The sequence below is a fragment of the Aspergillus ochraceoroseus genome, assembly GCF_002846915.1.
Source record: "Aspergillus ochraceoroseus IBT 24754 chromosome Unknown P175scaffold_1, whole genome shotgun sequence".
In the NCBI taxonomy this organism is placed as follows: Eukaryota; Fungi; Ascomycota; class Eurotiomycetes; order Eurotiales; family Aspergillaceae; genus Aspergillus; species Aspergillus ochraceoroseus.
In genome coordinates, this window is record NW_024468476.1 from 5,585,339 (window position 1) to 5,609,889 (window position 24,551).

Sequence of the window (24,551 nt, forward strand, 5' to 3'; positions counted from 1 at the left end):
ACTTCCCCTTTGTAGGCAGCGTATAAGCCTCCGTACCTTGTACCTGGTTCTGCTACCAACTCCTTGCTCACAAAGAATTAGCCACCCGCCAACCCCCCCAGACTCAGCAGAGTCTAAGCTAGATAGTTAGCTAATTTTTTATCATAATCCAATAAGCCGAGTTTATATCCGACGGAACATTGAACAATCTCTGTTTACGTTCTTTTTTTCCAGACGCGACCTCAGAGTCAGAGGTATGTTGTATCCACCTTCCGCCGGGAGCTCATAGGTGCAGCCCTGTTAGCCTGCGGATTTACGGATTTGGGCTGACAGAAATTTTATAAAGCTTTTTGATTGTTAACTATCCCTATGAAGTGTACTTACTACCTCTGTATGTGCCAAGTTGAAACAGGGGTGGAGTTTTCAGCGCAACCCAGCTCCTCTTTGTGGATCTTACTATATCGCAAACATAAAAAAGGAGCAAGCTCCCAAAGGACGCGTCTGGGACGTGTCTATTGCTTACATTTTACTTTCTTTGTATCCGAAACAGCTGCTGCAATTAATGCGCATCTTTGAATGCCTTATTAACCAACTCATATTTACAAAAAAAAAATCCATCAGATGGCGGGCGACCCAATATCAAACAAACGCCTTCTATATACATACATTCCCAAGGCGCCAAGCTTGCGAAATGCTCTACCTGATCAAACCGCGCAAAAACCATTGCCATTTATAAAATCCCAGTATCTTTTGCGACACTTCGAGCCGAATCCTTGTGCGTGTCAATGTTTTTGTTGCGGGTGATTTTATTTAAATCCGCGCCTTCAGTGAGTCCGAGAGGAATCGGTCCTCTAGTGTGCGCATGTATTTATTCGTCTGTTCAGCCAAGCTGAGAGTCAAGATCTACAGGCGGGTTAGTGGCTTTATCCATCAGGTCCAGACGGGGTTTTTACTTACAGTATGAGGTAAGATACGAGCCAGATGAGCAAAGTAGCCCTTGTAGATCGCGAGAATACCCTCTGTTCTAATCGTTTTCGACAGACAATCGAACACTCCCTGGTAAAGATTACCGGTTTGGTTATACATTCTCGACATGATAGTGTCTGGAGCCAGTCAGGTACAATCCCAATCAAGAATTCAGTCGTCACATACCAGGAGGGTGCATAACACAGCAGACAACGAAGCCGGAAGCGGTACTGCTAGCCAGGTGAAGACCAGGACCGTCTTCCATTCCAAAGTGCTTCATCAAGCGTCGCTTGGCAAAGAAGTAGGTGGGCAGCTGAACAGAGCTACCAAAGCCAGTTCGCACCATGGCCGCTCCAACTCCTCGATACAATCCACCCACTCCCTCAGAGGTATAGATTTTGCGCAAGCCATCGAAAGAATTCCGGTACTGGTGTTGCGTACCCACAGGGAGGAACGGCGAAAACGACTGAAGGCGTGTTTTAACGAGGAAGAATGGAGAGCCTGCCGCGGCTCCGATGATACCGGACGTGGCACCAGAGAAGACGTTAATACCAAGCGACTGGACCCGGGAGTCTTGGTAAATGGCGGTGGTCAACCCGTTACGGATGGGCTCGTAGAAACCCAGACGGCAGCCATTGAGCAAAACTTGGTAAATATACTATAACATACTCGTTAGCCTGTAGGTCTTCCGTTCCTAGAATTATAAGACATACCGCAGAGCCAATTCCTCGAAACAAGCCGCGGGGACCCTCATTCTGTAGGATAACCTTGATACCGTGTAGCACACCCTTGTATTTCTTGACGGCCTCAGACTTTGCCTGCAGCTCGCCTTGCAGTTGTAGGCTAAAAAGGGAAGAATGTCAGCCCTTAGGCCAGGAGCATAAGCGCACAGTAGCAGACATAGAAGAGACCATACCGAATCTTCACAGTCTCAAAGCTGTGTGTCACTGTGACTGCTCCGCATGCTGCAATACCGCCTGCAAGGAACGCTCTGGAGGATTATCCAGATCCTATCAGCATCGCGACCGCATAAAGTTTTCAAGACGAGTGTGACATACCCCGTTGTTGTCGACATCGTTTTTTTGAAGGATATATGGGCTCCGTAAACGGAGGGGAGTCGGTCAAGCAGGAATAGCGCAAACTGGGGCGCAAAACGACCCTCCTACAACAAAGGGGGAGGGACAGAATACCAAGAACTTGTGGGAGGCTTGACTCAATGACAGGAGCAGCGTGTTTAGAACATTAATATGCAAAAGGTTCAGCTAGTCTCTTGGGAATGAGAAATGAGAAGTGTCAGTCAGATAAAACACCGCGGAGTCGGAGAGGAGACGAGGCAATTCTGATTGGTCCCAGAGGCGGACCCTGTGCGGCCAAGGCTCCGACCATCGGTTCCCCAGGCACATTTTACAAATGCTTACCTAAGTGCCTGTAGCCGCCGGATCGGAAGAATGTTATTTCGCCGCTCCAGGGTTGGTCAAGCGCGCCGAGCCAGACGCGCGGGAAGATTGAAAGATTTCCAGAAAGGCAAGCTATCACGGAGCTTGCTGCTTGACAAGAAATGCTAGGAACTTGAAGGCCACTCGCTTAGCTCTCAGCTTCTGTATTTGGTTTGGCTACTTCGGACTCTCCGCTGGAAAATTCGTTTCTTCGCGTTAGACTGTTAATTATGGCGGAAGGTGAACAGGTTTCGACACCGCAGCCAACATCCCAACAACAGCAACAGCAACAACAGAATCTTCTGCAGGCTCAGAAGGTCTCGGATATCATTCGTAGTTATCGCCCTACGAAGGTTGGTTACGGCTCTGATTATAGTTGAGCCATGGGTCTAATCGAGCGGTTTCAACTCTAGGTATTTCGTCCTCAAAAGCAGGACTCGTCTAATTACATAACGTCCTTGGACTTCGACGACCAGGGGGAATATCTGGTGGCTTCTGGTGATGATGAGATTATTCAGATCTTTGATGTAAAGGAGGGTAAAGCTACAAAGTCCGTTCCAAGCAAGAAGTACGGCGCCCATTTAGCCAGGTTCACCCACCATTCCCGTCAAGTCCTTCACGCGAGTACCAAAGTCGACGGTAAGCCGCACTCTGCGATATACTATGGGGGTATGTGCTTACTCGGGAGTAGATTCACTGCGATTGCTAGATCTCCACAGCGAAGGTTATGTACGCTATTTCTCAGGACATACGGATAAAGTGACTTGTTTGGCCCTCTCTCCGGGAAGCGACTCTTTCATTTCATGTTCCAAAGACGACACAGTTGCGCTTTGGGATCTTGGCTCGAGGCATGCTCAGGGAAAGTTGAAATTGGCCACGCCGTATCTTGTTGCGTTTGACCCATCGGCATCCGTCATTGCGATTGCGTCCCAGTCAACATCGTCCGTCCTTCTCTACGACTTCCGCAATTACGACAAATCTCCCTTTTCCACCTTCGATCTTGGACCTTACGAAGAAAGATATACCCCTTCAACCCGGGGACGGGCATGGACTCGTCTCGAGTTTTCTAATGATGGAAAATACCTTCTCGTGGGTACGGACTATCATGGCCATTTTATCTTGGATGCCTTCGAAGGTAGCCTGAAAGCTTTCCTTGTCGGCAAGAATGGGTCACCTGGTAGAGCTGCCCCAGTTTCAACTACAGGGAAGCCCCTGAGTCAAGGAGATGCCTGTTTCACACCAGATGGCCGGTACGTCTTGGGCGGCTCAGGAGACCACCAGGACCTTCTGGTGTGGGATCTACAGCAAGCTCCAGATGCCAATAATATCTTGCAGCCATTGACCAGGCTGCCACACCGTGGTCGCACCGCTTTAATCGAGTACAACCCGAGATATAATATGATTGCTTCTGCTGATAAGGATATTGTTTTCTGGCTCCCGGAGGATAGCTCTAAAGTGTCTGAGAAGTAGGAGCACCTGCCGAGGTTTCGTTTTAAATCATGTAGAGCCTATTGCGGACCAAGTTCTTGCGCTTGCAAGTACTAGTTGATGCAATCCAGCAGCTCGAATCGCTTGATTACCCGAGGCAGGTTACTTCTTTCGATGAGAGCCCTTTTCCCACCAATTTGCCGATTCAAGTTGGATTCCATCGGTGAAGAATGTTAATTCTTCCTGTTTTTCTCTTTTCCTATCAAACTTCTGGCGGTATCACAAACCCATATCAGTGGTCCACGCGAATCTTCATCGTCTCTGTGCGCCTCAATGATGGTTTCGATTTGCTTGACGACCGTACGATTGCTAGAAATGGTTGTCACCCGGCACGCCCATCCATACATGAAGACGCTATAATTGATGTCAGACAATATTGCTTCCACTTTCTCAAATACTGCAGGAAGTTTGCCCTGCTGTTTCTCGGAGTCAATGGCGGGTTTGGCTTCAACTATTCTAATGGGAAGAATTAATCGAGATGGCACTGGATGGTCTGACAAATCCTGGAGTTTCTCAAGAAGAGATGCTGTGTCTGCGTTGTCGAAGGGAGGATTGCCCATCAATATTTGTAGCCGTTTTTTTTCGGTATCAGTCCCAATGGTTTCCACAATCTCACGCATTCGTTTGGCAGCCTCATTTGTGCACACGAGCTCATGGGAATTCATTGCTGGCCAGAGTTCCGTTAACAGCAGTGGTCGTTCATGTTCAACCTCAATCTGGCGGTTGATAGCCTTGTGATGAACTGGAGAGGGATTTATGCTCTTGGAGTGGGATAGATCTGAAACAATAGCGAGCAGCAGGGTACAATCGACATTGAGTATGGGCGTGAATCTTTTGAACCGGTTAGGGAGAAGTTGACAAACCTCCTCCTCCTCGTCCTTCGCAGAAAGTGCAAATCCAGAAGATGTGCTTGGAGCATTTGCTTGTGAAGTAAATATATTCTCACCACAGCTCACTATGATACCATAGCTCCGTATTACCTTAAGCAGTTCATCAATATCAGGACTCTGGCCCTCCTCAATCTTAGGAATCACAAAACGCAGGCGAGGATGTCTGTAGTTGACCCGCACCAAGCTAGCAGCTTTCTTCATATCCGCCGCAAGCTTGATCAGCTCAATTTCATCATCGTCATCGTCATCGTCGTGGTCGTCTTTGTAGTACTCATCGTCCTCCGCATCGTGAGTAAAATTTTGTAGAACCGTCCTGCGACCCTCCTGCCCATCCTCATCCTCCGAATCCGCCTCCCACCCTTTCTCCGCCATCTCAAACAACAGCCTAGTCTCCGAAATAGTAGAAACCTTCACCCACTCCTCCCCATCATCCGCCACAATATCAACATAGACACTCTTCCGCTTGTCCTTATTGGGCCGCTTCTTCGCCGACTCCTCTCCCTCACCTCGATCACCACCACCACCACCACCACCACCACGGGACCTCCCACCGTCCTGATCCCAATAGAACCTCTTCCCCAAAGCAACCAACCCCGTACAAGTCCTCTTGGCAATCGTCCAAACCGCCTCGTAAAACGGCAGATTCGACGACCTCAACGCATGCACAATCCTCAACACTGCATCGTTTCGACCGGGCCCGCCCTCCTCGGTATCATCATCCCCCGCAGCGGCAATCGCACCATGAAGCTGCTCCGTCAGTTTCTCTAACGTCTTCAGTTCCGAGAGAACATTCGAGCGCAACGACCGCACTTCCACGCTTTGGGGGTTTCGTTGCGTGCGCGTGAGAAGCGCCTTGAAGGTATCGAGTTCACTGAGGAGGGTGCGGCATCGGTTCACGAGGGAGGCGGCGAGAGCTTGGCTGGTTTCGGGGGTTGCGTCTTGTGCTGTATCTGGTTCTGGGGTTTGTCCTGGTTCTTGGAGGTCGGTGGTGGTGCTCCGCATTTTTTTTTTGTTGGTTGGCTTGTGCGTAGGTTGATTGGGTTTTGTGGATGCGGGGACCTCGGGAGTTTTCAGGACTTTACCAGGGATGATCGGTGCGGTGGTGTTTTTGGGGGTTGGCGGCGGCTAAGTATCAAGAGTTCTTGACTGCTATGAGTCACATCGCACGCTTTCCAGGCATAAACTAGAGGTTGCCTAGAGAATCGAGTTCGTGAATTGGAGTAATGGTTGGATCTGTTGTGAAATATACAGGGTTACTACTATATGTAAAGTAGCGAGTGCGATTATTCTGAATTACGGAGCTCTTCTCTCTGCAGTAAAGTCTACCTATGTCCGGTTTGAGACCCCGTTTATATCTACAAGGGGATGAGCATAATATCTGGGTAATACACTTGATAAACACTTAATATCACCTGAGGATCAATGTCCTCATGCGTGATGTTTGGCTGTGTGATACCAGGATCTAGAATAATATATATATATATATATATATACATACATATATTTCATCCATCATCACCAAAAATAAGATCTGGAAACATTAAAAGAGAAGAACAAGAGCAAAAAAAGGGACTATATACCCTAGGACAAACGCCGTCATATGCCAAAAGTGATCCGGACCGAAGAACCCAATTCCTACTGTACCCCCGGCAAATTGTGGAAAAGAATGCTCTTGGGCATCAATATCAGTACAAAGTGATTCGAAGCACTTGACCTCATAGTGGTTCATTAGATAAAAACCTCTACCGGGAGAATCAACAGATAACAGAGATAACCCTAGCCCTAGCCCTTGCCAGTAAGCCTCTGTCTCTCGCTTGAATTACGAGGGGACTCATCCTCATCGTCAGTCCACTTATCGCCGTCCTCGCCAACAGCGAATATAGTTTCACCGTCAAGAGACTCCCGGGGTTGTGCCGCTGATGGAACTGGTTTGGGGGGGACTGGTGAGAGATCACGATGCGACTCAATAATGGAAGGCTCATCCGGGCCACCAAGGGCGTCCTCTTCATCCAAAGCCCCACCGAAGGAGCGAATTTCAAACCCGTCATCATCTTGCGCAAGCTAATGCTTGATTAATACTAACAAAGGATATTGATTGTGGCATAGAATGTAACTCACCTCGTCGCTCATGGCGAAGCGCCTGTTGTTTGCAGTGGGGCGCCACAAGTAGGCAATAAATGACAGATCGAAGAGATACACGATGCTAAGCCACCCGTCTAACACAAACCATCTGCTTTTCCAGTGTTCGGGAAGGAAGTTAGATTCGCTGCGACTGGCGAAGGCGAGCGCATTGATAAAGATAAAGCCAAAGAGCACAATGATGCTGCCTAGGAGACACCACCACAGCTTCTTGTACATCATCGCCTTAGTCTTCTGCTGCCTGTCCACGAGGTCTTTCGTGGTTGCGTTCAGCGAGCTCAAGGTCCACACATAAAATCCAGTTAGAGTGGCAGCAAGAGGAAGTTCGATGAATAGAATCAAGATACCCGCAGCTTCGGGTGTAATGGACAGGCTTGCGACTGCGTATACCACGGCGAACACAAAGTGCCCGATGGCAAGAATGCGAACATATACCATAGTTCGGCCGAGGGAAGGCTTGACAACACCATACCCCATACAAACAATGAGCAGGAGGAAAAATGAGAAGGAAGTGCGAGCGGCGTTGAGTACAGCGACAATAACCATTAGAGCTTTTGCCCCGATATTTAATCCGTGTCGATTTTGAAAATCTGGCTTTTTGTTAAGCGCAGGCCTTGCGACATGTAGCCTTCGATTGACGTACCGTAAAATCCCCAGGTCATCAACTGTTCAACGATAAGGAAAACCAGGATGGCAGTGATATAGTTTTGGACGGGCACTGGAAAACATATTAGTAGATGCAAAACAACAGCTAGGGTAGTGTACCCACAAATATCATGACGGTTTTGAACGTAAAGGAAAGCCCAAAACCTGTGAGGAGTAAGTGAATGGTCTAAGATGCGATAACGGATACAAGGGCGCATACAGTCCGATGACCGCGTATACAATTGTTAAGCCGCCATAGAAAGGGAGCTTTGCGATCTGGGCAGCAGGAAGCTCGCCATATGCATTTCGAAACTCCACAACGGCTCTATAATCCTCACCAGAGTATCCATATGTGCTAACGCAGTAGAACCCTGTCTTCTTTATAGGGTAATTCACAGCATCCGGATTGTTTAGGTGTATGGCTGTAGATATTATCGGGAATTGAGAGACTTCGGTCGCGTTCGCCGCTAGAATGAAAGAGCCGATTTGGTCCTGCTTGCAAAGATCGGCGTGCACGCTGCCTTCATCGCAGATTGACACGATTTCCTGGAGGATGTATAAGCCACACAATCTCCCTCTGCAGTTAATGGAAAGAGTAGCTCACTTCGGGATCATCGGATATACGCCTCCCAATTAGATTCTCATCATTCCACTCAAAGATCACTAGACTGACGAGGGGATCGCCATTTTCAGTATTCGATTGAGCGAATTTGGTCAATATGAATGGGTCCACTCTTCCTCCCCAAGCCTCGCGGCTATACATGCCCGAACACTGCAACCGGCGCGATACATCCTGTGTCTAGCAACTTGAAATCAGTAATCGGGAATGAAATCCGGGATCATTTAGAACCATACCAATTCCACCTCATTCGCAAAAGCTTGAACTGCCAGAAAGGCCGATAAACCGAGGGTCTTAACCCAGCTTTTCATCCTGTTGTGGCAATGGGAGCTAGGCACCAGGCTCCCTTGATGAAAGAAAAGATCTAGATGACAGTTGTGATCATAGGAAATAAGGAAGGTAGGTCAAAATAACCCAAAGCTCCCAGGAGACCTTTAACCCTTGGTGTCGTGTCTAAGATGCGTAAGCATGCATGGTGTCCAAGCAGAAACCGTGGCTGTAAACTTGGGAAGCCACCTCTGAAGTCCCCCTTGAGGTTAGTTTTCCCGCTTTCGGAATGGCGCCCGATGTCATTGTTATGTGTTGAACCACTAGGCCCCTTCTGGAAGCCATGTGTATTAGTCATATAAGGCGGTGGAAGTAGCCCCCTACAGCGGCCAAATGCTCTCTTCGCGACGCTGATAGGGATTTGAAATTCTACATAAGAGAGATTTAAACCTGAAGGGGTGTATTAAAATAGAGGCTATCCCTAGGATTATCTAATATCCGATACGTGATCCCGGGGTATAGTTAATACGCTCCGATCATGATGCTGGCGTGCTACAGCCAGCAGGCGTTCCTCTACTCCGTACCTTCGTACCATGCTTAGACTAGGTTTTCACATACACTTTCCTGGATAGGTTTAATGAGATGACCGGCATAGATTGAAATATTTTACACATATTGTTGGTTTGAAAGTATAAGAATATACAATGAAGAAAATAGGATGCTAATGAATTTGTACACAGACACGGGGAGAAAGAGAAAACGAACGCAGATATATCAGCTAGTGGTTTCTATAACCTTGAAGCCTAGATGCACCCGCAATTTTGCGTTATGGATAGTTTATAGAGAACGGCTGAGTCTGCTATCGAAGGATGAAAAAAAAAAACCGTTCATAGGGTAAGCATTTCACCATCCACCAGGGCCACCGGGGCCACCGGGGCCACCAGGACCACCAGGACCACCAGGACCATCAAAACCACCAGGACCACCAGGACCACCAGGACCATCAAAACCACCAGGACCACCAGGACCACCAGGACCACCAGGACCATCAAAACCACCAGGACCATCAAAACCACCAGGACCACCAGGGGGACCATCGTCTCCGCAACAGCAGAAACAACAGTCACAACAGCTACTGATGTTAGCTACCTAAGATTCTCATGCGATATTAGTTACTGAATCACGACTTACTCATCTGGCCCGTCACCACCACGGAGTTGAAGTTGTGGTTGCATGTTTTCTTGGGGCCCCTAACTCAGCTTTGTTAATAAGAAGCCATGCGATGCCGGCTTTCCGGCTCTGTTTAAATCTTACAGGCTGACTTGTGACAACGCCCTCGGCTGTTGGAGGGGCTATACTTTGGGGTTGCTCCATTGTTAAGGTGTTGGGATCCCATGTGGCCTTGGATTCCTCCTTTGCGGAGGAAAACCAGCTGAAGAAATCTTTGCCAAACATTGCAAAATAGGTTTGTTGCCTTGCGAACGGTGGATATGTTTGGAATTTGGGGGTAATGCTCAGATTAGGTATGCAAATAATTTGAAGGGATAGACTCCTTTTATAGGGGGTGAGTCAAGCCTTGGTAGCCAACATCTAGATGCCCAGCATGACAGCGTCTACGCAAGCATAGATGTTAGGCAAGTTGTTATTTACTAGACTCGGACTGGTGTAATGATTTTTTGAATGGTGGTTCCACTGGATGGATATACTCCGTATCGCCTTATCGACCTGAATGAGTCTCTGACTCTCTGTGGAAATGACGACTCATGTGCTTGACTGAAGATTTAAATTACATCAACAGAAAGAGTCAAATTTGTACTTGAGCTCCTATAAGCCGGGATCAATTAATTTCTTAACTAGGAAACCCTTCCGGAGTATTTAGTTAGGGGGCTCAGCTTTCTATTTACGGGTTTGAAAGGAGGCGCCGCTGGTGTGGGAAATGAAACTAACGACGGCGTACGTAGGAGTCAAGACTGTCCACTCCACCAGCCTGCCGATTCCGATCTTCGGAATGGGGTGTCTTGGGATAAAAAGAACATTTAAAGCTTGCTAAGTTGTAATTGACAACGATGTTTAGGTATCGTCTCTGTTGGCCTAACTTTAGAGAGACAGCCACGGGCTTTCTACGGTCGTTGGGCGCAATCGAAAGATGCCGCATCCGCTACATAAACTATGGAGGTAGAATACTAGTAAGTTTGTTGTTCAAGATTTACAAAATGATATCCACTCTGTAGTTTGAAAATAACGAAAGCCCCAATACCAAACCCCCTAATACCCTTGTTGAAAAGAAACAAAATATTAAAGCTCGCTACCAGCTCTACGTAGTAGATTGCAATTTAGCTGGACATTTAGTGTGGTTAATAGTTCGTACAGAAGCTGCTGCATTCTGGCATTCTCGCCGGCCAACTAATTAAAGCTTACTAAGCGGCCCCCCTTTGCTCCACGTGAGGGGATTTACCGCCTACCAACTTCGGTTTTTCCATCCCCGCGCGAAAGAATTCTGCCTTCAATTCAAAATTTCCCCTCCAAGAAGGCGAGAAAGAGAAGTGAATTGGATATTTGACTGCGGTCCGTGTGAGGAACGTCTCAAAAATGCCCGGAAAAGAGATATCGAGTACCTGTATGGATTGTGGGGATGCTGAGTCCATATTCACAATCCGTGCCCGTCATCGGTGTCGGTAGGTTTCTTTCTTCGAGAGGTCTCATCCATGCTGGGCGTGTGTAATTGCTAACTCCTAGTTCTTTCTCCTATATAGAGAGTGTTTTATACAATTTGTTGGATATAAGGTTTTTAAACGGACAGAAAAGTATCGTCTAAGAAGAGATTTGCCCAAGACCGGGCCGCTGAGGATGCTTTTGCCACTTTCCTATGGCTTGTCATCGTCGACCCTGCTTCATATGGTGCATGCTCAATTAGAAGAGTCGCTGGCAAAATCACACCCTCCTCCTGGATTTGATCTGCACGTCCTTATTGTCGAGCCTTCGAGTATATACCCTTCGGCTCCTTCGCATGACGAGGCTTTTGATCTCGTTCAACGGTGCTTTCCGCGCGCATCCTTTACGCGACTTGCTTTGCATGATATTTTTAATATTGACCCCGAGCTACGGGATGTATTATCCAAATTCGCCGGCAATAATTTCGCAGACGATACATCCCTATCACACAAAGAACGTCTTGATGCATTCAGAGCGTCAATCACCACCGCTACCTCTCGGGCTGATATCGACTACATCCTATTGAATAGGCTCATAATTGCGTTTGCCAAGAGCATCGAATGCTTTGGAATTTTATGGGGAGACTCCGATGGTAGACTTGCCGCGAAGACCCTTGCGAATGTGGCCAAAGGACGTGGCTCTGCATTGACGTGGCAGGTGTCTGACGGGATGTCTCCGTTCGACCTTGAATTCAATTTTCCTCTCAGGGACCTATTTACCGCGGAATTACAGAATTACTCAAGCCTGTTCCCGGAGCTTTCCAACATTATTATGCCGGATACCCCTCCTTCTGAAAACATTCTGACGAAAAATCTGTCTATTGATGAACTGATGGTTCGTTATGTTACGACGCAGGGTGAGAAGTATCCTGGCGTTATGTCAAATGTGACGAGGACCGCAAACAAGCTTCAGTCGTCCCGAATGCCCACGGATGGGTCCCGCTGTGCCCTCTGCCAAACTTACATTTGCAATTCAGAGGGCAAACCAAATGAAGTCCAAACACCTAATGGTCTTCAGGATGAACCGTTCCGTGACTTTTGCTACGCTTGTATTCGATCTCGCCCTGAACTAAATTAATTGGACAACGTGCACTCTTCCAATCGAACAGAATAAAAAAAGGGGGGTATATCATCGAAAATAGAACATAGATAATTCATTATCAACATCCCCACTTTGGGGCCGTTTGCAATGAATCCTTTCGATAGTTTCACTTTGCGCATCACTTTCGGCCGTGAAAATCATCGATGATTCCTGTCTCTAAATCTCCTTCCTGATGCGTCGGCCTCCGATCACCTCGAGACCGCTTAGCCGCAGGCGGTTTAGCCGGACCCTTGACACTTTGCTTACCGGCGCGATCTCTGTGGCGACGTGGACTATCAGTGACTTCCGAGTCGTACTGATCAAATTCATTTGGGAGGCTTGGATCAACTCTTCTGCCTTGTTGCTGTTCATGGCTTGAAATTGCGCGGGCCCCTTTTTGCCGCAAATATTTTTCAAGAATGATAGCGTTTCGAGTGTTGCATTTGAACATAGCATCTGCAATGTCTCCCACAAATGGCACAAGCCCGATGAAAAAGTCAATGATAATATTCATCATCATTAGCATTCGAAGTCGGCTGGGTAGCCCCCCATCGATGCCTTCACAGGTGTGCAATACCATTAAAGCTAATGCTCCGTCCGCGGCATCACCAATACTAAATACCTATGAGTTAGAGCTGTGTCACTGCTGTTAGAATCTTGACTTACAAAGGAACTATCCCAATCACACTACCCCATCCAAATTTGATACCGCAAAGGTTAAACAATGAATAGTCTAGTCTGTAAGCCCGTCGTTTGACGCGTGTGAGGATTTTGGTATCGTTTTCAGATAGCCCAGGTGGAGCGGCCTTGCGTCTTCTCTGCGTCTTCTTGCCAAACGCGCGATATAGCCGGGATGCAGGGACTTCTTCGAAATAAGGGTCCTATAACACACGAGGTGTGAACATCTGTCCTACCCAGGACAAGCGAGAACCCTAGCCACGGTGCATGAGTAGCTTACCTCCGATCCAAAGTGATTCCTCGCTGACTCTGCGAGAATCTTCTTCCCGACGAAAGCGAATGCGCCCGACATGCTTCCTTAGCCTCGCAGAAGCTGTATTTAGACCAGGATGGCTGTTGAATGGCGGGGGAAATGAATGGCGCGCCAAGTGATTGTATCGAAATCCAGGAAGTAAATTGAAGCTTTTTGGGCTCCTGAGCAAGCTTCCCTTCCGTGAGAGGAGCAACTTGTTGCAAACCAAGCAGTGTATATATATTGAAAATTTTTCTATCTTTGTATGAGGCGGAAATTTAAAACAGGTTATTGGGCGTGGATCCTCTATCCGATAAATATAATCCTATGCTGGACCTTGGAAGGACGTCATATATTCCACGGTTCCCCAGTGCTCCTCCTGTGACATAATCAACAAATCTTGGTTGGTCGATCTTCACTAGCCACATATTGCACAGCCTCGTTAGATGGAAGTTTGCATGCTTGTGGCGCGTATGTTTGCTATGTTTGCTATGTTTGATATCGACTAGTTTACGCCACATTTTGGCCCGATTTGGGCGTCGTGTGGCTCAGCCAGTCCAGCTCAGCAGCTCTTCCATAATCATCTCCCAACTTCGATCGGCGAGATCCTCACAACGAACTGACATTTCCTTTCTTCGTCCATAATCGCGAACCGCATTTCCCAGGAGATTGGCGCCTACTCTACCATTCCCCCCTGCCTTTTCTGTCCTATTACTGTCCGCTTCAGGGTTGGCGCTCGCCAAGCACCTCTCCTGGAAGCTGCATCATTGTTTCCATCTCCCAAGAACCATCTGTTTTTCCCGTTGATCTGAGCGCTACTCGGCCAAAAATAGGCCGTGCTGAAATGCTAAAGTACACCTTACAATATGACCGAAACAAAGATGCAGTTGGAAGATTGTATGTCTCTCTTTGACCTCGTCTCTTCCCATTTCTTGATGTGGTGCCTGCACATGTTGGACACAATAATGGTCATGATGATATTAACTTGCGAACAGGGCTAGATGACTTGTGTGTCCGTTTTATAATAAATTTACCCCGGGAGGAACTGGAATCCGTTGAGCGGATATGTTTTCAAGTGGAGGAGGCGCAATGGTTTTACGAGGATTTTATCCGGCCATTAGACCCGGCCCTCCCCTCTCTATCTCTGAAGGCCTTTGCTCTGCGCATTTTCCAGCATTGTCCACTCATGGCCAACTGGTCCCGCTATCATCATATGACTGCCTTTTCCGAGTTCCTGGCGTACAAAACTCGTGTTCCTGTACGTGGAGCTATAATGCTGAATCAGGAGATGGACGAGGTGGTCTTGGTCAAGGGTTGGAAGAAGGGCTCTAATTGGAGTTTCCCCCGAGGGAAAATCAACAAGGATGAGAAAGATCTTGATTGTGCCATCCGCGAAGTATATGAAGAGACTGGTTATGATATTCGGGAAGCAGGACTCGTCAAGGCCGAAAACGATGTCAAGTTCATTGAAATCACCATGCGTGAGCAGCACATGAGGCTATACGTATTTCGAGGTGTACCACAGGATGCCTATTTTGAGCCTCGCACCCGGAAGGAAATCAGCAAGATTGAGTGGTATAAATTGTCGGACCTGCCGACATTGAAGAAGAGCAAGCAATACGACCAGGGTTTGGCGGCTGCCAACGCCAATAAGTTTTACATGGTCGCACCGTTTATGCACCCACTGAAGAAGTGGATTGCCCAGCAGAAGAAGCTGGATCCAAAGACACATTTGGACGTTAAGCAAGCTCTTTTTACCGAAGGGGAGGTGTCGATGGATGAAGGTCTCCAGCCCGCCTTTACACCTGACTATGTGCCTGTGGAAGCGGCCGTTCCTAGTGATTTGCCTGAAGTGGCTGCATCTCAGGATGCCTCTATTCATCTGAAGCGGCTCTTAAACATCAATAACCCTGCCGTCACGCCAGAACCTACTTCCTCGAAATCAAATGCTCTCCTGGAGCTGTTGAGAAGCGGCTCTTCCCGAGGTTCTCTTCCGCAAACTCCCAATGTTGATCAAGGCCCAAACCAACCCTACTCCGCGCCAGGATTTTTCCCTGGGTTCCCTCAACAGTACGTTGGACCACCAGGAAACATGCCTCAAATCTCACCCCCACATAGTGGTCCCCCTATTTGTGGTCCGGTACACCAACCTGTTCCCCAGTTTCCTCACGGATTTCTACCTGTTAATCAGCCCGGCCCTCCAGTTGGTTATCAAGGGATGCCCGGCTTACTAGATCAACTCTCTACGCAACTGGAGAAAAATGGTCCGTTACCGATGGGAGTTCCCCATCCTCCTCCGTCAATGCCTGCCCCAGCGCCCTACCAGCAAACCGGGGATCCTCAATTTTCTCACTTGGCCCAACCGACCCAGATTCAGGGAGCAGCTGTACCGCCCGCGAGCAAATTGCCACCACCCAAACTTACAAGTCATTCCTTGGCGTTGTTGAGTGTATTCAAGGATGATAAGAAGACACCGAAGACAGCCACTGCAGTCTTAGTGCCGCAGCCTGAGAAGACCATAGTCGAGGGCCGCAAGCCTTCCCAACACCAAGATCAATTGTTGAACTTGCTTCAAGGATCTTCGGCTATGAGCAGCCAACGTCCGGCCGAGTTATCTGGTCATCCGGTCTCACCGGGTAGGAAACAAATTCTTCAGCGACCGAATTTAAACGCGAACACTTCCCAGAAAGCTGGTAAAGGTGCGTGGACTTCGGCAACTGTGTCTGGGCCGCTGAATATGCCCCAATTTGAAGCCATTCCCAAGTCATCTGCTAGGAGGACGGCGAGTGAGTCGAAGCGTCAAACTAGCCGAGACCGGCCGACGCAACCTCTGGCTTCGCCGATCACGATTTTACCTCGACCACAAAGTGCCAAGAGGACGCAACCCCCAACTGCAGTATCGACACAGGCTTCACAGGCGCCCTCGAGACCTCGTTCTGCCAAAGCGAAGTCTCCCGAGCCAGCGAAGCCATTCCAGCCGCAGATATTACGCCGTTCGGACAACGCCAACGTTCAGAGCATTTTACCGATACGAACAAAGGAACCAGAGGCCACTGGGCCGCAGGGCATTCTTCCGCAGGTGCCTGACCACAAAGCAGCGCCAATCGCGCCAACAGCTCCATCCGATTTTCCTCGTCGCCCAAGCCAGACAGCCGCACAAAGAGAGACTCTTCTTTCCCTCTTCAGCAAACAGACTACTTCTCCGAAGGTTTCTCCTACAGAGCCACTTGATCTCCAGACTTCCGCCTCCAAGGCGTCGGCAGCTCCATCTGTTGTTAGCCCACTCTCACCTCTTAGTCACCCCACGAGGAATGGGACATCTAGCGACGATGACAACCGGGCCTCCAACAAGGTTGCATCTCCTGTTAATAAGGCATTTCTTCTCGATTTCTTGCAAGGCGTTGCCAAGGGTAGTAAATAAGTGGTATCAGTGTTTTGGGATTGTTCGAGTGGATGTGCGATTGTTTCTTGGTCTTTGCAGAGTAGCGTATATCATGGCGATACAATTGATCACACCAAGTACAGGATCACCGTTACCTAGTCTTTTCTCATCCTTTCGTTCCCAGCCAACTATCCGTGTTATCCATTTGTAGGTACATACTCCGTACATGCGGAGGATAGCCGATACGTAGGTTGTTAGTTAATGTACCCGAATTATGTCATACATGGATATTATACTGCCGCCTCCTACCGCCTTTCCCTCGATGTCATCAGTGAAGGTCACTTTGATTTGTAAACTTCTCAAGGGGCCCTATCCACACCTGGGGGACAGACTTTGGGAATATGATGCGCCCAAAGCCACCGAGCAGAGCTATATGTGCTCGCTGTCTGATTGGGGGTCGACTTTTCTCGACAACGCGACAGCCGCGGGTTCAGAATACCAGCAATGAAATCTCACAATCTCCACCACAAGCAGGATATGCTCGTCTCACGAATCGGGCTCTAATTTCCATCACGGGGGCCGACAGTACAACGTTCCTCCAGGGTCTCATTACACAGAACATGTTCGTTGCCAATGACCCGAACCGCTCCGTGCGTCGAACCGGATCATATGCCGCTTTCCTTAATTCCCATGGCCGAGTGTTGAACGATGTCTTTATCTACCCGTTGTCTCAATCGGAGGGCGCTTCGCCCGATGAGCCAGCGTGGTTAGTGGAAGTGGATAAGAACGAGGTGGCAAGTCTCATGAAGCATTTGAAGAAGCATAAACTTCGATCTAAGCTTCAACTACGGGCGCTGGAGGATGGTGAACGAACTGTCTGGGCGTCGTGGAAACCCCATGCCGAACCGCGCTGGGCAGCGTATAATCTGGAGTCTCCACCTGCTGCCCCGTTTTTGCCTTCCTCGGAGTTAGTAGTTGGCTGCGTTGATAGCCGGGCACCGGGCTTTGGATCTCGTCTAGTCACCCCCGGCACGGAGGATCTCCGGACACACGTCCCTGACGAGACGCAGGTGGCGGGCTCGGAGGTAGACCTGGCTGCCTATACCGTGCGGCGAATGCTGCATGGTGTGGCAGAGGGGCAGTCTGAAATTCTTCGTGAGGGGTCACTTCCGTTGGAGTGTAATATGGACATGACTCGAGGCGTTGACTTCCGCAAGGGCTGTTATATTGGACAGGAGCTTACCATTCGAACTCACCATACGGGTGTTGTGCGAAAGCGGATACTGCCAGTTCAATTCTATGACGGTGACTTGAGCACTCTTGCTTCCGCGGATGGCCCGGTGTATGACCCCTCCTCCTCTGCGCTCTCTTTACCTCCGTCGGGATCGAGTATCTCCAAGGCTGGCCCTCGCAAGGGCCGCAGCGCCGGGAAGTTTCTCGGGGGCATTGGAAATGTTGGACTTGCACTGTGCCGCTTGGAGATGATGACTGACATTGCGCTTACGGGTGAGGGGAGTCAATATAGCCCTGATCAGGAATTTAAGATTACGTGGGCTAGGACAGAAGGGATGCCAGATACGGAAGCCGGGGAGGTGAAGGTCAAGGCTATTGTGCCGCCCTGGACCAGGGAATTTATTCTATCTGGCGGTGTCAAGAACAACAACCACAACAACAACCGGGATACCGACGGTCATCGGGCAAGGGATTTGCTGGAGGAAGAGGAAGCCCACCGACGAAATGAATAAATGGCTTTTTTTGTAATGTAGTTCACCAAGCCACCATACAGTTTGTATAAATAGAGTTGTACATTAATATAAACGCTTTGTAACAATCTTGTGTGCTACAGTGAGTAGTCTATCTGGGCCGGAAGTAAAGCGCACGAGCACTTAGATATATATATATATATATATATATATAGCTGGTGCATATCCCAGTAGTAACGACCAATTATGGGGCTAAACATCTGCAACGCCCGTGTGACGCTTTTCGGCGTACTGTACAAGGCCCCAGGCTAGGGAGGACAAACAGGACAAGCTTATTAATCTAGAAAGTGGTAGTTAGTTAGTTAACTAACTAAACTAACTATTTATTAATTCTAATATCTCTCTATGGTACTAGAAATAGTAGAGCCTAGGCGCTACCTAATCTTTGGGGCATCTCCAGGCACCAGGCTAGGTACCTATGTACTATATATTTCCTCCTTGGGAATAATCAATCTGGTCGATGAATCTATTTCTTTCCGAGCCCCCCTCCCCTTCTTCATGATTGTCTTGATCAGCAATACTTGAATCATTAAACGGCTACCCACCTATCGATTGCGTATTTAGAGGGGAAAAAAAAAAAAGAGAAGCTCAGCCCCCAATGACACAATCCAACCAAGCGGTGGTGAATCCCCGCGTTCCTATCTGGCGCTCGATTCTCCAAAACGATACCAAGAGCTGGGTCCTATTTGAACACGGGACTTGCGTGATTCTCATGGAGCCCGAGAGTGACTTGGCCGCGCAGGCCAGCGAAATCCTTTCGACCTGGGGCCCTGTTTGCGCTGGTACCCCCGCCGGGGACTTTAACGTCATCGACCTGGCCGAGCCTTGTACTGGGTGGGTGGTTACGGGACACCATCCTGATGTGCTCAACTATGTCTCTCCGCAAGATGTGACCGAGTCCTCCATTCTGTCTGATATGCAAATAGGGTTGTTGGGTAGAGGGTATCGGGACGAGGATGCAAATTCGTTGAACGTTGTTCATGTGGAGGACAACCGTGTTAAGAACTAGGAATGGCCAGCCTGGACGCTAGAGAACTATGCTCTATCTGTCATTTCGGGATTGGTGCTCGGGAATCGGGCGATCCTGCATCGCATCACAACGATGTGTTGAGTTGGAACTTTGATGTACTTTCCATACATATAGTGTACAAAAGTGTATGAATCCCAAACCAATGTATGAAAAGAAAATACAAAAATTTAAACAAGCTATGCATGGGTATCTTCTCGAGCAAAAAGGATCCGTGTAAAACTGGGTAGAATCTCCCCACTCCCTGTAGGTATAGAGAGAGAGAGAGAGAGAGAGAGAGAGCATAGGGAGATCTCAACCTTTCGTGGTAGCAGCCTCAGCCACATCCGCAGCTTCATCTTCTTTCCGAAGCTGTTCCTCCAGAGCTTTGCGCTCCTTTTCCCGCTGCGCACTTTTAAGGCGCATGAACGTCATTTCTTGCAGGCTTGGAGTTTTAGCCCCATTCGTTGAGTCATCTGGAGGACCGGGTTTCGATGCGCCTCCTGTTGCTGCAGACGAGAAAGACCCGAAAGATGGTGCCTTTCCTGGCTGCCCCCCAGCAGCTCCCGCAGACTTTAGCCCGGAGAAACTGAATGTAGGTTTGGGGGTGGACTTTGGCGCACTGTCTTCTTTCGTCGAGGGAGGAGCCCCTGCTGCTTGGCCTGGGGAGGGAGAACCAGAACGACTGTCGACTCCTGCGCCTAGGTCAGGCTGGTTCCCCAGCGCCCAGAAAACCGAGTCAATCGCGTTCCAGTCATTGTCTGTCTGTCCAATGCTTGCACGTCTAATTTTCTCGCTGTCTAGAACAGCAGCATGCGCGCTGACAATAGAGGCGAAAACCACCACACCCGACGCAACAGTAGTCTTCTCCTTCTTCTCTCCAAGACGCTGTCGCCTATCTTTGAGCACAAGCACATTATCAATCTTTCCGAACGGCGCGAATAACGAGATTAAGCGATCCTTGTCTATGTTCAGGCCACGTCCCTCTCGAATCCAGCGCACCTTCACAGCTCGTTCCTGCTCGGGGATATTCGTACCACCTTCGTGAGCGCGATCAACCCGCTGACTACTCCTATCCGCTGCCCGCTGGGCCGCCTCTTCTTCCTCGCGTAACCTTTTCTCGTCCTCCACAATCTCCTGTTTTAACCGATCCTCCGCCTCTCGTCGCCGCCGTCGCCCATCCTCTGCAATCCTCTCAATCTCCCTCTGTAGCTTTTCCTCCGCGTCGTCATCGTAGCCGCCTGCCATCCCCGCAGCTGCCCACGATCGCTTCATCCCCCTTTGCGCACCGCCCGCAGCGCCCGCCCGCTCTCTGGCTTCCAAATCCTCTCTCATTTTCCTCTTCGCCGCGTCCATCATATCCCGTTCCCGTTTCTTGCGCTCGCGCGCCTCGCGCGCATTATCGTAGAGCTGGCGCACCGCCGGGTCGGAGAGCACATCGTTGGCGATCTGGAGAAGGTGGAACTTGTCGATGTCCTCCTGGGTAGGGTTTGTGATCTTATCCGGATGGTATTTGAGGGCTGTTCGACGATAGGCTCGGCGGATTTCAGCTTCAGAGGCAGCGGGCGATATATCGAGAAGCGCGTAGAAGTCATGGTTGGAGGCTGCGTGGGTTTTGAGGTCGTCGTCGGACGGCATGGTGGAGGTAATTTCTGCTTCCTCAGCAGATGATGATGACAGACGATAGATCGAGAGCTTTGCTGAGAGTAAAATAAGAAGACAGAGAAGAGAGTGTACACTTTTAAAAAGAGGGGGGAGACAAATCCCTCGACACTGACTTGGTGGAATATTGTTGATGTCGAGTGTCGAACCTCACTGGGCCTTGGGACAGGACCGGTGAATTCCCTGTTATGGTTAGTTTTCCCGTTTCCCGATGAGCCTTTTGATATGTATGCGGGCTTTTTGAATGTATACATTGACTGTTTTTGATCAGATTATATTGCGACCACGGTTCAATCCATATTGTACACCAGGAAGATAACGAGGGTTCATCAAGTAATACTGAAGCTGAATTGGCTTCAAATAAAATTCCATGTCTTCTGTCCTATGTATAGCAGGCACGTGGTCCTTGATGTTCATTTCTCATTTCTCATTATTTCCCTTAGTTCTCTCCATTCAATAACCCATCAAATAGCGCATCAAAAAGAAATCCAATTGATCATGGATATGAATCAATCATCAATTAATCCAATCTCCTCCCTACCTGCTGAACAATTAGCTCTTGCACTGGCAATTGTCAAACTGAAGCCAGTGAGATTGAGTGTCAAAGGTAAACAAGTTTCTCATCTTTATGGAAGGGTATACTTATCCAGTGACTATTACCAGAGTACATCTTACAAACCAGAGAGCATATCAAGAAATCCAAGGACGCAGAAATATTCTTCTCCCCTGATAGATTCTTCGACAGTGTTGCATTCTGGAAAGACGCATACGAGAAATCAGAGGCCGAGCAGAGCAAATTGCTAGATCGCATTTACGAACTCGAGCAGAAAAACAACACACTTTCAGCAAAAGTGCAGTCTGCAGATGCAGCATCGGATTTGAACCATCAGCAAGGACTTAAGCGTAGGGCTACAAAGGCTCTAGTTGGGAACTCGACTGCACGGAAGAAGACAAAGACACAGGGAAACTCTGCGTTGAATTGTAACATTCAAGCTACCCAGGATGATGCTCTAAGTCATCCCGAGAATTTCAGAGATGGTTTGTTGATTCTGAAACGCATCAAGGCTGTCTGGTTGTCTCTTCTTTACTGACTGATTTGCTCCCGACACAGCAGCAGCAGCAGCAGCCACTGGCCCTTTTATGAGACAGTTTTATACGTTACAGAAAGTGTTGCAGAAACGACCGAGTCATGCGAGTATTACCCAAGCCGCAATTACGCTGGCCACGACTTCGGCAGATGAAGCTCTGAAAGCGCTTCCACAGGCAGGATCAATTTCTAGCAAAGGAAGGCCCAGAAAAGAGAGTTTGACGTCCACTGAGCTGTCGCATCTGATATCCGTTGTCCGCAGCGTCGAGTGTGCCGTCAATCTTCTCCTTCAAGCACTAAAGAAGCTGTCTGCTACTGGCAATGTCGTGCGAGATGTTAACCTGATCATCTACCACCTTGTTTCCTTGTATGAGACCGTCATGAATGTCTTGAAACAGTACTGTAGAATAGCTTGCGAGCGGGTAGCAGCAAAGACCAAGGAGAAACCGAAGAAGTCCTCTAAATCGAAGAAGACGGCGAAACCAAAGACAGCTGACAGCAACGTGGGGGCAGATTGTCGAACCCAGCCTGATGATCAAGGGGCTGTACAGCTGGCCCATTTGTTAAATAATATGATAGCGTGGATTGACCTGACATGCTCAGCACATAAAAGCCTCCTGGAAGGGTTCCTATACGTCTTACTAAGTCGTGTTGGAAACTTACTCGGCTTGTTTGTCTTCCAAGACCTACAGCTACGGCCAGATCTTCGAACAGACTCGACCAAGCTCCCACTCCCTGCCAGTCTGGCGGACGTTGAGACCGACGAAATGTCTTTGCGTGCCGTACAGATGGAAGCAAGATATCTCATATGGGTTCTTGAGAAAGCCTTGACGCCTCTCAATACATTTACGTCCTTTTTAGAGACTTCGGCAGCTGGAAATCAGTCGAGCAACACGCAATTCTTGTCTGGGATTAAGGCAAAGCTACAAAGCACTCTTGTTCATGCAGTGTTTGGTTCAGATGTGGACTTGGGTAGTCCTTTGCAGCGACCTACCCAGCCGAACGAAGACGACTTGGAGAGACTGCGCCTACGTAGCCAAATTCCGCAGCAGCAGGTTCCAGACTGGTTCATGCAAGAGGTCTGGCGACTTCTCGGTTGGGAAGTGTTAATGAAGAGCTCCTTTCGCTATGGATAAGGGGGTGACCGTGAACACATAGTTAATAGTTTGAGGAGTATAGTAATCTAAGCGAATCGTTTTTCATTTCAAGTTCAGAATGCGAGCAGCATTCCGGCCTAGAACATCTGCCACGGCTTCAGCTTCTGTATCGAATGCGGCGTGGATTGCTTTGTAGTTGGTTGTGACACTTGGCCAATCCTTTTCTTCTTCGCTCAACGGGGGGAAGAAAGGATGATCGGTGCCTATACCTCGATTAGTTCGTTGGATTCTGCCATTTCAGAAAGCACAAGCTTACCAAAAAGAAGACGATCTGAACCCGAGGCCGTGACGGCAGCCTTCAAACCAGCCTTGCCATACACAACGGCATCCAGATAGATGTTCTCCTTTAGCACCTCCCATATACTCCTCTGCGGACCAGGGACATCACCGCCCCCCGAGATGAATTTCCGCTCATGGAGAATACAACTTTCAATGCGGCCCGCGAGGAAAGGAAGAGTCCCACCGGAATGAGCCAGGAGAACCTTCAGTTTAGGAAAGCGATCAAACACCCCCGAGAGAAGCATCCTCGTCACCGCAATGGTCGTTTCGAGAGGGAACCCCAGCGCCAAGGGCAGCACATGTCCATAGCGATTCGTCACTCCAGGCGCCCCGAAAGCCTCATCGGGCAGACCATAGTGTGGATGCAGAAACATCAACGAATCCGTCTCCTGCAGCGCCTCCCAAACGGGGTCCAGCCGGGCATCATCCAGCCCCTTGCCCAAGCCCGAGGTCCCCATGATCACTCCGCGTAGATGCGGCAAGGTCTTGAGTCGTCTGATCTCATTCACGACAACATCCGCGGGGGCGCTTAGCGGGAGCGCCCCCATGGCGAACAGCGTCTCTTTCTGGTCGAGTGCGAGCTTGTTCTCGGGATCTGCGGCCTGATTGACGCGCGCGCAGGTGGCGTCTAGATCGTCGTTGATCTTCCCGGCCCAGGTTTGGGCCTCTTGGGGCTCCACAAAATCCAGCCAGGGGTTTGCGAGCGAGATTACGCTGCAGTTGATCCCGTGCTGGCGCATGAAAGATAGCTTGACGTCGATATTCCAGTAGGAGGCGTCAACGGGGCGACCGCGCTGATCGAGGGGAATGGAGGGATCATTGTCGGACGAGAGGATGATCAGGCGGGGGACTTCATCTTTGTTGGCTGGGTCATGGACGTAGGGGACAGCTTTGCGTTCCCTCAGCATCTGCATGTATGCTGGAGGGTAAACATGAGTGTGAACATCGACGATGAGGGGAGGCATGTTGTTGAATTCAGGCCCAACTGTTCAGAATAGATACTGTACATATGAGGGAGGGGTGA

At 49.1% G+C, this 24,551-nt stretch overlaps 12 protein-coding genes across 12 annotated transcripts; 5 read left to right on the forward strand and 7 right to left on the reverse strand.

Annotated features, from left to right (window-relative positions):
* Window positions 1-538: 538 nt before the first annotated feature.
* P175DRAFT_0498623 (putative mitochondrial oxaloacetate transporter (Oac)) lies at window positions 539-2,208 on the reverse strand. The gene is made up of 6 exons (XM_040896545.1): window positions 2,004-2,208; window positions 1,862-1,936; window positions 1,659-1,788; window positions 1,132-1,603; window positions 937-1,082; window positions 539-882 (listed from the first exon to the last, which is right to left on the reverse strand). Exons 1-6 carry the CDS (start codon window positions 2,018-2,020, stop codon window positions 790-792), a joined length of 933 nt encoding a protein of 310 aa, XP_040756909.1. The 5' UTR covers window positions 2,021-2,208; the 3' UTR covers window positions 539-789.
* A 20-nt stretch (window positions 2,209-2,228) lies between these two features.
* Window positions 2,229-3,851, forward strand: P175DRAFT_0529074 (WD-repeat containing protein SWD2; the record flags this gene model as incomplete). Its single annotated transcript, XM_040899657.1, has 5 exons — window positions 2,229-2,235; window positions 2,299-2,414; window positions 2,534-2,734; window positions 2,795-3,020; window positions 3,073-3,851. 5 exons carry the CDS (start codon window positions 2,229-2,231, stop codon window positions 3,849-3,851), a joined length of 1,329 nt encoding a protein of 442 aa, XP_040756910.1.
* Window positions 3,852-4,042: 191 nt separating this feature from the next.
* P175DRAFT_0428717 (uncharacterized protein) lies at window positions 4,043-5,761 on the reverse strand (the record flags this gene model as incomplete). The annotated part of the gene is made up of 2 exons (XM_040893318.1): window positions 4,043-5,256; window positions 5,299-5,761. 2 exons carry the CDS (start codon window positions 5,759-5,761, stop codon window positions 4,043-4,045), a joined length of 1,677 nt encoding a protein of 558 aa, XP_040756911.1.
* A 497-nt stretch (window positions 5,762-6,258) lies between these two features.
* Window positions 6,259-8,646, reverse strand: P175DRAFT_0498626 (putative integral membrane protein (Ptm1)). Its single transcript, XM_040896546.1, has 7 exons — window positions 8,399-8,646; window positions 8,148-8,342; window positions 7,764-8,089; window positions 7,668-7,708; window positions 7,542-7,616; window positions 6,878-7,488; window positions 6,259-6,820 (listed from the first exon to the last, which is right to left on the reverse strand). Exons 1-7 carry the CDS (start codon window positions 8,471-8,473, stop codon window positions 6,542-6,544), a joined length of 1,602 nt encoding a protein of 533 aa, XP_040756912.1. The 5' UTR covers window positions 8,474-8,646; the 3' UTR covers window positions 6,259-6,541.
* Window positions 8,647-9,074: 428 nt separating this feature from the next.
* P175DRAFT_0498629 (uncharacterized protein) lies at window positions 9,075-10,177 on the reverse strand. Its single transcript, XM_040896547.1, has 3 exons — window positions 9,744-10,177; window positions 9,621-9,679; window positions 9,075-9,561 (listed from the first exon to the last, which is right to left on the reverse strand). The coding sequence occupies exons 1-3, from the start codon at window positions 9,882-9,884 to the stop codon at window positions 9,333-9,335; spliced, it is 429 nt and encodes a 142-aa protein (XP_040756913.1). The 5' UTR covers window positions 9,885-10,177; the 3' UTR covers window positions 9,075-9,332.
* An 841-nt stretch (window positions 10,178-11,018) lies between these two features.
* Window positions 11,019-12,218, forward strand: P175DRAFT_0425878 (uncharacterized protein; the record flags this gene model as incomplete). The annotated part of the gene is made up of 2 exons (XM_040893135.1): window positions 11,019-11,104; window positions 11,183-12,218. The coding sequence occupies 2 exons, from the start codon at window positions 11,019-11,021 to the stop codon at window positions 12,216-12,218; spliced, it is 1,122 nt and encodes a 373-aa protein (XP_040756914.1).
* Window positions 12,219-12,360: 142 nt separating this feature from the next.
* On the reverse strand, window positions 12,361-13,251 carry P175DRAFT_0429642 (DUF4112 domain-containing protein; the record flags this gene model as incomplete). Its single annotated transcript, XM_040893378.1, has 3 exons — window positions 12,361-12,835; window positions 12,888-13,102; window positions 13,180-13,251. 3 exons carry the CDS (start codon window positions 13,249-13,251, stop codon window positions 12,361-12,363), a joined length of 762 nt encoding a protein of 253 aa, XP_040756915.1.
* A 517-nt stretch (window positions 13,252-13,768) lies between these two features.
* On the forward strand, window positions 13,769-18,399 carry P175DRAFT_0514236 (uncharacterized protein). Its single transcript, XM_040898799.1, has 3 exons — window positions 13,769-14,088; window positions 14,187-16,543; window positions 16,990-18,399. The coding sequence occupies exons 1-3, from the start codon at window positions 14,058-14,060 to the stop codon at window positions 18,316-18,318; spliced, it is 3,717 nt and encodes a 1,238-aa protein (XP_040756916.1). The 5' UTR covers window positions 13,769-14,057; the 3' UTR covers window positions 18,319-18,399.
* A 402-nt stretch (window positions 18,400-18,801) lies between these two features.
* P175DRAFT_0498632 (uncharacterized protein) lies at window positions 18,802-19,549 on the forward strand. Its single transcript, XM_040896548.1, has one exon. The coding sequence runs from the start codon at window positions 18,935-18,937 to the stop codon at window positions 19,343-19,345; it is 411 nt and encodes a 136-aa protein (XP_040756917.1). The 5' UTR covers window positions 18,802-18,934; the 3' UTR covers window positions 19,346-19,549.
* Window positions 19,502-21,261, reverse strand: P175DRAFT_082044 (putative cell cycle control protein (Cwf23)). The gene has a single exon (XM_040901110.1). The coding sequence runs from the start codon at window positions 20,978-20,980 to the stop codon at window positions 19,658-19,660; it is 1,323 nt and encodes a 440-aa protein (XP_040756918.1). The 5' UTR covers window positions 20,981-21,261; the 3' UTR covers window positions 19,502-19,657.
* A 241-nt stretch (window positions 21,262-21,502) lies between these two features.
* P175DRAFT_0490565 (uncharacterized protein) lies at window positions 21,503-23,227 on the forward strand (the record flags this gene model as incomplete). Its single annotated transcript, XM_040895799.1, has 3 exons — window positions 21,503-21,611; window positions 21,668-22,042; window positions 22,116-23,227. The coding sequence occupies 3 exons, from the start codon at window positions 21,503-21,505 to the stop codon at window positions 23,225-23,227; spliced, it is 1,596 nt and encodes a 531-aa protein (XP_040756919.1).
* Window positions 23,228-23,290: 63 nt separating this feature from the next.
* On the reverse strand, window positions 23,291-24,492 carry P175DRAFT_0429313 (amidohydrolase family protein; the record flags this gene model as incomplete). The annotated part of the gene is made up of 2 exons (XM_040893352.1): window positions 23,291-23,451; window positions 23,505-24,492. 2 exons carry the CDS (start codon window positions 24,490-24,492, stop codon window positions 23,291-23,293), a joined length of 1,149 nt encoding a protein of 382 aa, XP_040756920.1.
* Window positions 24,493-24,551: the final 59 nt, after the last annotated feature.

Bases quoted from the DNA above. Each gene is read 5' to 3' on its own strand.
- P175DRAFT_0498626 (XM_040896546.1), bottom strand. From the start codon at position 8,473: ATGAAAAGCTGGGTTAAGACCCTCGGTTTATCGGCCTTTCTGGCAGTT. The intron at 8,090-8,147 runs GTGAGCTACTCT...TACATCCTCCAG, and splicing joins GTATATCCGATGATCCCGAA to GAAATCGTGTCAATCTGCGA. The intron at 6,821-6,877 runs GTGAGTTACATT...ATCAAGCATTAG, and splicing joins GCTTCGCCATGAGCGACGAG to CTTGCGCAAGATGATGACGG.
- P175DRAFT_0498623 (XM_040896545.1), bottom strand. The intron at 1,789-1,861 runs GTATGGTCTCTT...TTCCCTTTTTAG, and splicing joins TTTGAGACTGTGAAGATTCG to CCTACAACTGCAAGGCGAGC. The intron at 883-936 runs GTAAGTAAAAAC...ACCCGCCTGTAG, and splicing joins CTCGTATCTTACCTCATACT to ATCTTGACTCTCAGCTTGGC.
- P175DRAFT_082044 (XM_040901110.1), bottom strand. From the start codon at position 20,980: ATGCCGTCCGACGACGACCTCAAAACCCACGCAGCCTCCAACCATGAC.
- P175DRAFT_0498632 (XM_040896548.1), top strand. From the start codon at position 18,935: ATGACACAATCCAACCAAGCGGTGGTGAATCCCCGCGTTCCTATCTGG.
- P175DRAFT_0514236 (XM_040898799.1), top strand. From the start codon at position 14,058: ATGACCGAAACAAAGATGCAGTTGGAAGATT. The intron at 14,089-14,186 runs GTATGTCTCTCT...ACTTGCGAACAG, and splicing joins AAAGATGCAGTTGGAAGATT to GGCTAGATGACTTGTGTGTC. The intron at 16,544-16,989 runs GTTGCATCTCCT...ATGCGCCCAAAG, and splicing joins ACAACCGGGCCTCCAACAAG to CCACCGAGCAGAGCTATATG.
- P175DRAFT_0498629 (XM_040896547.1), bottom strand. From the start codon at position 9,884: ATGTTTGGCAAAGATTTCTTCAGCTGGTTTTCCTCCGCAAAGGAGGAA. The intron at 9,680-9,743 runs GTAAGATTTAAA...AAGCTGAGTTAG, and splicing joins GCGTTGTCACAAGTCAGCCT to GGGCCCCAAGAAAACATGCA. The intron at 9,562-9,620 runs GTAAGTCGTGAT...TAACATCAGTAG, and splicing joins GGTGGTGACGGGCCAGATGA to CTGTTGTGACTGTTGTTTCT.